Source organism: Amblyomma maculatum, unplaced genomic scaffold (genome assembly GCF_055883805.1).
Source record: "Amblyomma maculatum isolate TAMU_Amacu unplaced genomic scaffold, ASM5588380v1 scaffold_13, whole genome shotgun sequence".
NCBI classification, from domain to species: domain Eukaryota; kingdom Metazoa; phylum Arthropoda; class Arachnida; order Ixodida; family Ixodidae; genus Amblyomma; species Amblyomma maculatum.
This window is the reverse complement of record NW_028146738.1, coordinates 1,674,801-1,686,766: the sequence shown is the minus strand read 5'-3', so window position 1 is coordinate 1,686,766 and position 11,966 is coordinate 1,674,801. Positions and strand designations below refer to the sequence as shown.

The 11,966-nt window shown below is 48.2% G+C and overlaps 1 protein-coding gene across 1 annotated transcript; it reads left to right on the top strand.

The window, feature by feature from the left end:
• Positions 1 to 777: 777 nt before the first annotated feature.
• LOC146172099 (uncharacterized) lies at positions 778 to 1,668 on the top strand. Its single transcript, XM_084585751.1, has one exon. It carries the CDS (start codon positions 790 to 792, stop codon positions 1,555 to 1,557), a length of 768 nt encoding a protein of 255 aa, XP_084441877.1. The 5' UTR covers positions 778 to 789; the 3' UTR covers positions 1,558 to 1,668.
• Positions 1,669 to 11,966: the final 10,298 nt, after the last annotated feature.

Here is an 11,966-nt window from a genome sequence, read left to right as displayed (position 1 = left end):
CCACTGACGACGTACGAAATTGAAGCGGAAACAAGTTTTGGGCTTAAAAACACCGGCACATTTGGCGAAGATCAATATCTGCACCAAAAACGATAACGTGGATTCGTGCAGACATGAGAGGAAGCCTTGCGTCAGGACATCAGTCACGGGTGAGGCGGTACTGGTGTCTAAATGTATTCTGGCGGCAACCCACAACAGTATTTTGATGGAGAACCTATGAACCAGCCGGGTCACGTCTGTAGACTTAGGAGACCGACTGGCTCACTGCCTAACAATAATCCGCGAACTCAAATCTGTTGTGTTAACACTGGTCAAACTATCACAGTACTATGGCATAAATTCGGCAGCTAAAATAAGGGCTTGAATGCTCGCAGCCGTTAAAGCGAACAGCAGTTCGTCGATGATGTAAAATTTTGCTATCTTATGGCGGGCTGGCACGAACTGCTTCTCGATCGGCCGAAAGCACTCTGCATATTCAGTGTTGCGTTCAAACAGCTGTGAGCAGCAGGCGCCTGATTTGTTCAGCGTTTGCAGATCCTGGCCCGATATAGTAACCTAGCCAAGAGATGCATTTGGTGATAATAGTGTAGTGTTCATGGGCAACCCTAGGTGCCCTTAGTTAAGTGTTGTCAATACCCATCAACAGATGGCGCTAAGACTTTTTATATAAACTTCTGCACACCTGAATAAAGACAGTCTCGTGTGGCATGAGCTGAGTGATCTGTTCCCGCGGTCGTGCGCCGGCCAACACGACAACCTGGCGACGAGATAATTGGATACCACGCAAGGATGGCTTCAGCCGCGCTTTCGCCGCCGCCGCCTTTTCTCGCCACCCCGGGCACTCCTGCCATACCATGGCACCGCTGGATACGCCTATTCGAAAATTTTCTTCTCGCGTCCGAAGCTGCCGAGCTGCCTGCAACCCGCCGTCGAGCCCTGTTGCTGCACTGCTTGGGACCAGAAGGACAACGCATTTTCGATGTGCTTCCACCGCCAGTGACGCCCCAGTTGCCGCCGGTCATGCAAGTGACCTCCGGAACAACTGCAACCGCCGAAGACGCCGTAGCGACGCGTCTCCCGGACGAATACGACGTGGCCCGCGACATTCTGGCACGACATTTCGCCGAGACGCACAACGTTCGACTAGAACGCCACGAATTCCGCGAACGCCGTCAGTTACACGGTGAGTCCATATCCGACTTTGTACTCGCACTTCGAGAACTGGCAGCGTCTTGCAATTTCGGAAATCAAGCCAACGAAAACATGTGCGAGCAGTTCATTACTGGAGTCGCATCTCCACAGGTAAGAGAACGCCTGCTCTTAGAAGACGACGCGCTCGCGTTCGACCGGGCCGTTGAAATTGCGCTACTTCGTGAGCGAGCTCAACTCGAGTCTGAAGCTTTCGCTAACCCCGTTCAACGCATCGTACAGCAGCAGCCACGCCGGCGTAACGCAGTCGGATGGAACGCGCAAGATAACCGGCGTTTCAGCAATAACGACGGACGCTCCGGTAACCAGAACAGGCCCACCTTATCAAGCGTTGGTTCTTCTGACTAGCATACTTCAGACACGGACGCCGCCTTTGTTACGTTCAGCGGAAGCCGGAAGAAATGCGGTAATTGCGGTACTACTGGTTGCGATCCGTCAGTTTGTCCCGCTCGCGGTAAAACCTGCTTCGCATGCGGCCGCCGTGGCCACTTCATGCAAGTCTGCCGTAATCCCCGCAGCTCACAAGGACGACGCCCAGCTCAGGTACGCGAAGTGGTACCTGAACAAGATGCACCAGGACTCGTAAGCATTCTCACTGTTCACGGAAACAAGAGCATTGGTGTTTACATTGACGTTACAGTCGCGCCAATCACTTCCGGTTCGCAACCGCGCGCTGTGAATTTTTTAGTCGACACTGGATCACCTGTGTCAATTATGGGAGAGGAAGAATTTCAAAGCATGTTCGAAGACAAAATACCCTTGACTAGCTCAAAACTTAAGTTGCTGGACTTCCAAAGCAGGAAGATTCCTGTACTGGGCCAGTTTAGGGCTAGCGTGTCTTTCAAGAAAAAAACAGCTGTGATAACAATTCATGTCACACCCGGGCGGACTTCCCTTCTTGGTCTGGACGCTGTGCAAGCTTTAGGACTTTGTATTCTGGGAACTCAGCTACGTTGCCAGCACATGGCTGCCGAAGAAGCTTCAGAACCTATCAGCAATGAGATGGCAGGCCTCCAAAATTCGGTATGCCAGCTCTGTTATGGTCCAAGTTTTATCATTTGTTCTCACCAGGCCTTGGACTGGCCAAGGGCGTTCAACACGAAGTCAAAATGAAGTCTTCTGTCCCTCCAGTTGTGCAGAAGCTCAGACGTTTGCCACTTTGTCTGCGCAAACCTGTTAGCGACAAGCTTGAGCGCCTTCTTTCTGACGATGTCATCGAAAGGGTTATTGCCTCTGAGTGGATCTCTCCTATCGTTGTAGTCCGCGAGAAAGACGGCAGCATCCGCCTTTGCGTTGACTTGAGGGAGGCAAACAAAGCTATTGTTGTCGACAGCTTTCTGCTGCCTCATATGGAAGAGCTATTACACTCGCTGAATGGAGCACGCTACTTCTCGAAGCTCGATTTGGCCTCTGCCTATCATCAAGTCTTATTTCATCCCAAAAGCAGAGAACTCACTGCATTTATAACGCACGATGGCCTTTTTCGTTTTAAAAGGGTGTGCTTCGGACAAGCATCGGCTCCAGCTGCGTTTCAGAAACTCATGACGACGGTCCTGCAAGAATGCAAAGGTGGCCTCTGCTATCTAGACGATATCATCGTTTTTGGCAGAACTGAGGCAGAACACTTGAGGAACCTGGAGCAAGTTCTCCAGCGTATATCCGAAGCTGGAATGAAACTTAATGAAAATGCATCTTTAATGCATCTGAGCTACCGTTGCTTGGGCATCGAATCAGTGCGGAGGGAATAAAACCCCTACAAGATAAAGTAGACGCAATCGTCCACGCTGCCACTCCCACAGATGCAGGCATGCTGCGTTCGTTTTTGGGTCTGATAGAGTACTATGCCAAGTTTATCCCTCACCTGGCTGAAGAGGTAGAACCTATGCGTAGGCTACTTCGCAAGAACATTCGTTTTGAATGGGATGACGCTGCCGAAAAGAGTTTTAAGAAAATAAAGAAGATCCTTGCTTCACACAAAGTTCTGCGAATGTTCGACCCGACGCTCCCAGTTATTGTGGCTACAGATGCGTCTGCGTATGGCTTGGGGGCAGTACTACAGCAAGCTGACGGCCCACATGTTCGGACTGTTGCTTTCGCATCCCGAACGCTCACAGAGACAGAGCGAAAGTACTCGGCAGGAGAGCGGGAGGCCTTGGCCTGTCTGTGGGCGTGTGAGAAACGGCATATTTATCTCTGGGGACGACCATTCACTTTAGTAACGGATCATCAAGCACTAGTGTCTTTGCTTTCGACCCAAAGCACAGGACAGCGACCACTTCGCATCACAAGGTGGACCGCTCGTTTACTACGTTACAACTTCACTGTTCAGTACAGACGGGGGCAACACAACACGATAGCGGATGCCTTGTCCCGGTTACCTGTTGCAGACACAGAAAATGGCGTTCAGTTGAAGAGGAAATCGTGTCCCTCGTAACATCCTTGATTCACAAAAATGACCTTCAACTTGCTACAACCGAGGATTGCGAGCTACAAGAAGTTGCTCATTTTGTCCAGAAATCATTACCACCCAAGAAAGAATTGACAACAGAGTTGCCTCCTTATTATGAGGTTCGTGAGGAACTCTCCATCGCCGACGGCCTCCTCATGCGCTCGGAACGCATTGTTGTTCCAGCGAAGCTCAGAGCTACGCTTGTTCAGCTGGCCCATGAATCGCACCCGGGAATAGTGAAGACAAAATGTCTTCGGGAGAAGTACTGGTGGCCAGGCCTAGACAAACAGGTTGAGACTGCTATCCGCAGCTGCATGATCTGCCAAGCCGCAGATAAAAGTGTCAAAACGTATTCTGGTCCACTGCAACCAGTGCCCCTTCCAGACAGACCATGGAGCAAGATAGCAATTGACATTGTTGGCCCATTTGAGCGTGCATCAGCAGACTGTCGATTTGTAATATCTTTAGTTGATTACTTTTCTAAATGGGCAGAAGTTGCTTTCTGCAGGGATGTGACCTCCCGTACAGTAATGGATTTTCTCCAATCGATATTTGCCCGGGAAGGATACCCTGATGAGTTGGTCTCAGATCATGGACCACAGTTTACATCCCGAGAATTTGAGTCATTTCTTCAAGACAGAGGAATCAAGCACATATTTTCTGCTGTGTATCACCCGCAAGCAAGTGGCCAGGTGGAAAGGTTTACCCGTGTGCTCAAATCATATGTCCAGGTTGCCATATTGGAACAGCAACCAGTAAAAACAACTGTCACTAAGTACTTGGTCATCTATAGAGCCACCCCTCATAGTGCCACTGGAGTCTCTCCTGCTGCGCTTCTGCATGGCCGGCACATAAGGACATCCTTGGACGTGATTGGACATCCCACTCCGACTTTCTTCGCAGACCCCGCTCATGAAGTGTGCCCGCTCCGGAAGAAGGTAAAGGAGTACCAGCGCAAAAATAAGGTGTATGCTGACCGACGAAGAGTGGCCCGAGTACCAAAGTTCCAAGTCTGAAAGTATGTGAGAGTTAAGAAACCGGTCCCCGGCACGAAAGGATCTCCAAGTTTTGGACCACCGCTGAAAATCCTCAAGCGAATAGGACGTTGGTCCTTCGTCCGGGGGATGGGCACACCTGGAACGCCTCGCAGTTGACCGCAGTACCAATGGAGGCATCGCCACAGCATGCGGTACTAGACGAGGCCCACAGTGACCGAACTGCACAGACATCTGTCAAAACATCACTGCCGTTTGAGCCATGTCAGTCAACATCACCAGGTCAACTACAACAGAGTTCACAACACACGCGACATGCTTGAAGTGATGGTGATGGTGGTGATAGTGCTGGTGGTGATGGTGATAGTGCTGATGGTGAGAGTGCTTGTAATGAACCTGATGCCGAGCTACCGACACTCCGTCGGTCTTCAAGAAATCGGAGACCACCCTCAAGATTTCAAGACTATGTGCAGTGTGTGCAGTGACATTTACTGCTTGTACATATCTGTACATGCTTGGCACCTCCTTTAATACTTGTATATATATCTGTTTCTTTTTAGGGAGGAATAGATGTAGTGTTCATGGGCAACCCTAGGTGCCCTTAGTTAAGTGTTGTCAATACCCATCAACAGATGGCGCTAAGACTTTGTATATAAACTGCTGCACACTTGAATAAAGACAGTCTCCTGTGGCATGAGCTGAGTGATCTGTTTCCGCGGTCGTGCGCCGGCCACCAGGACCAATAGGACTGCAGGCACGTCCTAAAGAAAGCCCAGTTAGAAGTTCAAGCAGTGCAGAAGTAACCTGCGTCCATTTCGGACAGCTGAATTAACGCCGCGGCCGGCCAGGGATCTCGTGCTCAGAGCTCGCGCGCTGCGTCGCGACGGTTACAGCTACTGAGGCAACACGGCGTCTAGTCCTAAATGAGAGAAAGCAGGCAGCTGCGAGGAGCAAGGTTCCTAAAGCTTATTGATCGGGTAGCATACCAGACCCCCTGACGCGTTCCCTCGATCGCGAGTCCTGCCGAGCTGCGGACATCCGGCAAAAGTTCTGTATTTTTGGACATTCGAATGCTAGCTCGCATACTGGTGCAGAGAAAACATACAGGAGCACTTAGCGAGGATATGATGGAGTCATCCTCCAGCTCCGCGTCTGGGTCTACTTCAGCGTCCACGAAGAAGCCACGGCTGTCGTCGCCATCCATGATCACGGGGATGATAGGTGTCCGGCTTGCTTTTGGCGCAGCGGGCCTGGAACGCTCGTGCGGCGAGACTGCGGCGCACCCGCAATCTCGAGCAAAGGTGGTCCTCCTTCTTCTTCAGTCTGACACCGACGAAGTAATCATTTACGACTCAATCACCGCATGTTTTCGTTCTGAAGAGCAAGCCTTTCAGAGAGCATTTTGAGGCCAAATCATTATTATTTCTCAAAACAAGTAGTAAACAACTGCATACAAAGGAGCCTCTTCGATATGTCACGGTTTTGCTTTTGGGTGTGGGAATCAAACAAATTCAAACCAGCATCATCAGTGATGGCATGATGGAGAGCCACTGCCACCATCGGCAGCTCGAGGACAGACAGACACGCGCGACGTCTATTGAATGCGCTTTGAGATTTGCGCGGCAACTATATTTGGCGCTACCGACGTGTGAGTTTGTGTGTTTGAACGCCCTTTTATGGCGGACGCTATTGAGCTTTTCCTTACACATTGGTCTGAAATCGAATAGGTTTATATGTTCAACAAAACGAGATGTGCCTATTTTCAAAAGGATCCAGAAGCCGAAAGCTTGGCATCCTGCCTAGCCCGAAGAGCGCCTTGAACAAAGTAACGCGTAAGTATTTAAGAATTGCGGGGGTGGGGGGGATTGGGGGGTTACCCGGCAATCAAAATTATTGTTGTTACTAAAGCAAGGAAGGGAAGCAAATTTTACGCGCTTATGTAACTTGCTAGGCTTATTGCCGAACTGTGATTTGCTTAGAGCTATCTGTATATTTCTTAAGTAACTGAAATTAAAATCCTCGTAAAGATATTGATGGGATGTTAAACATTTGGGAATTAAGTTCTGTAGTTTTGGACGTCGGCAAGTGTTTTCAAAAGACATGTTTTGCGCAATAAAGCGTTTAGCGTCTTTTTAACGCCTGCAAAATTAGAAAGCAAATGTAATAATTTACCTTGCCCATTTAAATTTTGATTAGGCAGTTTAAACAAAACTAGAACATAAATAAGAATATTAAAATAAATTGCACCCGCAATATTGTGTGAGTAATGCGTAACCAACACAGCCATTCTATTTATGTAGGTTACAAGTATAATGACTGAAAACTGAGAAAATCAGCCTTAAAGTTTATTGCCTCTCATGCTAGCCTATTGGCATACTTTGGCTTCAGGTGAGATAAAAGGTCCAAAGCCAATGGATGCACCGAATATATTCCGATCGTCCAACTGCTCCTCTTCATAGTCGTAATAAGGTGGACTATTTAGTGTAGTTTGACACATGCAGCTGTTCCAATATGCCGAGACCACGCTATTCGATCATAATTTTCGGAGATCACACATCGAAGAGGCGTCTCTCTTTTACACTTGTGCACAAATTTAATTTGCCTGCTTCGTCACAATACAGAGGAAAACCTCAGTGTTAGAAGATCATCAATAAATTGATGAATCGAAAACATTCTCCCCATTGTCAGTGTTATTTGCATTCTCTCCATTAACGTTACAACTAGAGTTAATTTTTCCGGTAGGGGCTAGCTAAAGAGGTGCGTGGGGATAAATGTTCAAATAGTACGTCCAAACCACGGTGTAGGAATATTTAGGTGGGGACACAGCACTGGCGAGGCAATGGACGCAAGTTTCCAGACAAAGTACCAGCCACGCTGAACCGGGTCGCTGATCGCAGCGTCAGCGTCGATGTAGCGATGAATCTTCGCTGGAAGAAAAAATCACATGCAATGACGGCACCGTTGCGATAGTAACCTGCTGATATCGCACGGCGCGTTTCCTTTCCATTAGCCATTCGCGTTGCCCGAACTGTTTCTCCGTCGTCGCCAGAAGCATCCCCATAGCCCTTTATTCTTAAGCCGTGCCCATTGCATCACTGCAGAAGCTGTCCAGAATAATTTATTGGCTTGTCAATACTATTGGCGTAATTTAAATCCTGACAACAAAGCGAAGAAAAGGTTGAAGTTGAACTTTATGTTGAAATATGGGGGAGGGAGTACTATACTCAGCCATTAAGTCATGGTTATTCAATCGAAGGCGCCGGGTAAGCAGTTTGCTCACTTTGGATAGCGTAACTAGAGCAGCAATAGCGAATCCTGCGTTCGATTGGGCGAAAGGGAGAAAAATATAAAAATTCATGGGGTATTCTTAATCACTCAATGAAGGAAATGCAAAAGCTCCCCGTACCGGTTCTGTATGCACAAATCACTAACGTGTGAACGACTAAGTGGAAGAATGGAATAAGCAAGCGAACAAAAGTACGGACGAGTTATGTGTACAAGAACTGGAACAAATGCTACCGGGATTTAAAGCTTTTTTGCCTCAAGCAAGCCCAACTGATATCAATATTTACACGAATCCCGACTGCACGAATGGCTGAACGATCTCTGGAACGCGTAATCAATTGCGCCTGCCATGCCCCTTTTACAAATCTTGTCCGGGTTGTAGACACGCAGGTAGTGACGAAGCGAGTTGGCACGCTGCGAAGCTCACCGGGCGCACATAATTTTGGCCTATGCCCACGGCTAGTAAGTGACTAACTAGGTAGGTAATGAAAAGTTTACACTCTAAATTAGGTTTCAATCAGCTAGACCCTCTGCATGGTCCGTATGTGCAGCAACCACCACACTTGATTTCTTATTGTCGTTACCATGAAAACTCTCAATGGGGTGGCGCAGTGGTAAAACGCCCGACTACCGTGCCGGAGTTCCCGGGTTCGAACCCGACCTCGGCGGCTGCGCTTCGATGGAGGCAAAACGAAGTGGCGTCCGCGTGCTGTGCGATGTCAGCGCACGTTAAAGATCCCCAGGTGGTCGAAATTACTCCGTAGCCCTCCACTACTGCTCCCCTTTCTCTCTTTCCACTTTCACTCCCACCTTCCTCCTTTCCCTTACGGCGCGGTTCAGGTGTCCACAGAGCAAGTGTGACAGATACTGCGCCTTTCCCTTCCTATGAACCAACCAATCAACCAAACCATCGCAGTTCGGTGACATGTCCACAATCATATTTTCTAAGAACCTTTAATAAATGGAATTTCTCGTCTAAATTTCTAGCTACACTATAAATCCCATCCAACTCAAAACGTTCTATGCAACCCTAAGTAGTATATTTGTGTTCATCAACTCATTTATATGCTGCTTTGGCGTACCACATCACGTTACTGTTCGTCAGTCTGTAATGTAGATTCAAGAAATCTGTAAACCATATTTTTACCTCTATTGTTTTGTATCGAATAAATTATACGTGGTGTTCTTGTTCCGTCGTTGTGAAATTCCCTTCCCCTCTGTATTGTACCCTGAGGATAAAAGAGAAAGAAAAAGCTAAGAGAACTAACGATATAGAAGAAGTGAGGGGGAGGGGGGATTCAGTGGGAGCTAGCAGAACCCAGTTAGAGGACCTCTAATTAAAGGAACGAATAAAGTAAGGAGCAAAATAAGGATTAAACGAGTGCGCATAGAGATGGCGAAATGATGAGCGGGCACACTGATGGGCGAAGCAAAGACGCAAAGTAAAAGAACAAACAAAACGACTGATGGTAATGCTTTTTTGTCAAAGTACCACTGCTATTCGTGCATCAGGTTCAAGTTCCGCGCGGAAAATTCTTCGCCTTCTGCGATTTTATTTAAGCATTCACGAAGCCACAGATTCAGAAAACTGCGCATAATAATGGGCCTAGACAAAAACAACACGGCAAAAATATTTTTCTCTCATCATCGACCACAGTTTACGAGAAAATGGCCCTGAAAAAGCGTGTATTCACCATAAAAAAGCATTACCTCCCACTACGTTACAGGCCGCTGAGCGAACTGCCATCTCGTACGGCTTAGACGAACTAGTGGACTTCATCTGGAACCGGCGCGGCCCGCTGTGTCCTCACCTATATATCTTGCACCGTGCCCAAAACGAAGTGGCGCGTACCCTCATGAGAGTTGACCATGGCAAGAGACGAATACAAGTATCCTCTAAAGAAATACATAACGCAGGTTATCCTCTGTAATTAGCAAAAACGACCTCACATTTGTCCATGTACTTAAACGTTAAAGAAGATGAGAAGGTTACTTATGGGCATGGATGGAAATATTGTTTTTAAGATAATTTTTTTTCCATTGCTGGCAGCTTGTGTATAACTGTTACAAGCAGCAGGCCAAGCGTCAGTGTTTTCAGATTATTGCACTTTCTCCGGGCAAAATCAAGCTTCGCAAACTAAAAGTAAGTATCCTTTACACGGTGAGCGTCGTGCACATATTGCTGTTATAACCGATGGCATGTAGGATGCAGTTTGAGTCGTTCATGGAGTTATGGTAACAAGGGCTTGTTGTCGGGGCAGACTGATGAACATCATGATAATGATAATTCCCTCAGTAATGAAACATTCATACGGTGGTGAATTGGGTAGGGTGCATTGACGATAAAAACGTTAAGACAGATTTTTAAAGCCGCGCGTGTTCCGTCGTTTTCTTCCCGCCCCCATTAACCGCGCCTCGTCTTCACTTTGTTTGCGGGGAAACGGCGAGCTGATCACCGGCTTTACCGGACGAGAAGCTTGGAGCGAAGCTTTAGGGTGGCCATCGTACACGGCTGGTTAAGCCTCGTCCTGCTTACAGCATCATCCCCGTTATCAGCATTCTACATCACCATCAGAAGAGCGATTGCACCTCATCAAAAGAAGGTCTGGGAGGTAATACTCGTGACTTCTGCTTTGGGCGGTTCCCCGAGACGACCGCTCCGCTCCGCATGTACCTTTCTCAGTATATTAACAAGCTGATTGGACCTGCCTTACGACTGCTGAACGAGTTGCGGAGCTCGGAACCCCGCAACAGAGCCAGATGGCTCTTTCACCATGCTTTTACGCAGTTATAAGCATCTCGGGCGCCCAGAGGACACAGTTCCTAAATGATCATTACATTTAACTCAAAGCCAAGAAAGAATGGCATAAAATGTGTGCCTTTTTTATACGAGTTCAGGAAGAAATCATTTTTAGGGCCAGATTTCGCCTTGCGAATTTTTTTTTCTAGTTGCCGCTTCTTCAGGGGCTGTTTGTTCCGGGAACAATTTCTTCTGGGGACCTTTTTTCCTGGGACGTGTTTTCCTACATCCGTAAACCACAGAGATGCTCCCACGCCAGTGTCCCTACTGTACCGCACGTAAGAATCAGATGTTTTCCTAAGTTAGGGTGAAATTTGATTATGGTTTTCGTAGGCAGTATACTGTGTGTGACGCTTCGGTTCTGCATAAAACCATGGTATGCAGTACTTCAGAGTGAGGTAAGCCGGCAGGCAGGTAAGACGACAATTCTAGCCGTGGTGAGTATACTACGCAGGCTTCGACCGTGCCTTTTTCTCACCTGTATCGGGTGAAGTGCCTTGGTAGGCATGTGTTCCAGCAGGTCCGTGGCAGTACGGTTCAGCTTGTCATGCAGCTTCGATTGCTTCCGATTGTATCTGTCGAGAGGGGCCAGTGAACGAAAGGCGTTTATTTCAGAATGCAAAGCGCTTGTATAGCCTAGGGAGGCGTGGCATATAAAGTCGCTTTTGATGAGCATGGTAATGATGACGCACGGTCGCGCCGGGTTTGGCACGTGCGTCGTTCACAATACATCTTCCCTCCTGCGAGGAATAGATGCGAAGCACTTGGTTAAAATGTTGAACATAGCGCAATGCGTTGCGGTGATCTGGTATCTCTGGTGGACCGCGCAATGCCGTTGAGCTCACCGCCTACGCCGTCGTAGTCACGGGTAGCTGTGCCTGGGGGAGGTTCCAGGGCTCACTGATGCCGGTACTTTTGCTGCAGAGGGTGTCGCGGGTTGTAGAGCACTTGCTTGTTCACCGTCTGGGTCATCACGTTCAGTGGCGTCTTGCTGAAACAGCTCACCAGACGGAAGTAAATGCTGTGACCTTGACCCATAAAGTGACTTTGACCATTAATGTGCCGTATCACTAACTAATGCCGGATCCTTTGCCGTTGCGTCTGCCAGAAGGCCCATGGTTTTTTGGCTTACCATGTCTGACATGACTGCAATCGCGTGGGCTTCAATGCCTTCCGTGCCATCCGTGTTGTCCTTGGTGTCTGCCTTGGGAGTCCTTGACAGCATGTC

What these genes read in the sequence shown, in the direction of transcription:
- LOC146172099 (XM_084585751.1), top strand. Translation starts at nt 790, where the DNA reads ATGGCTTCAGCCGCGCTTTCGCCGCCGCCGCCTTTTCTCGCCACCCCG.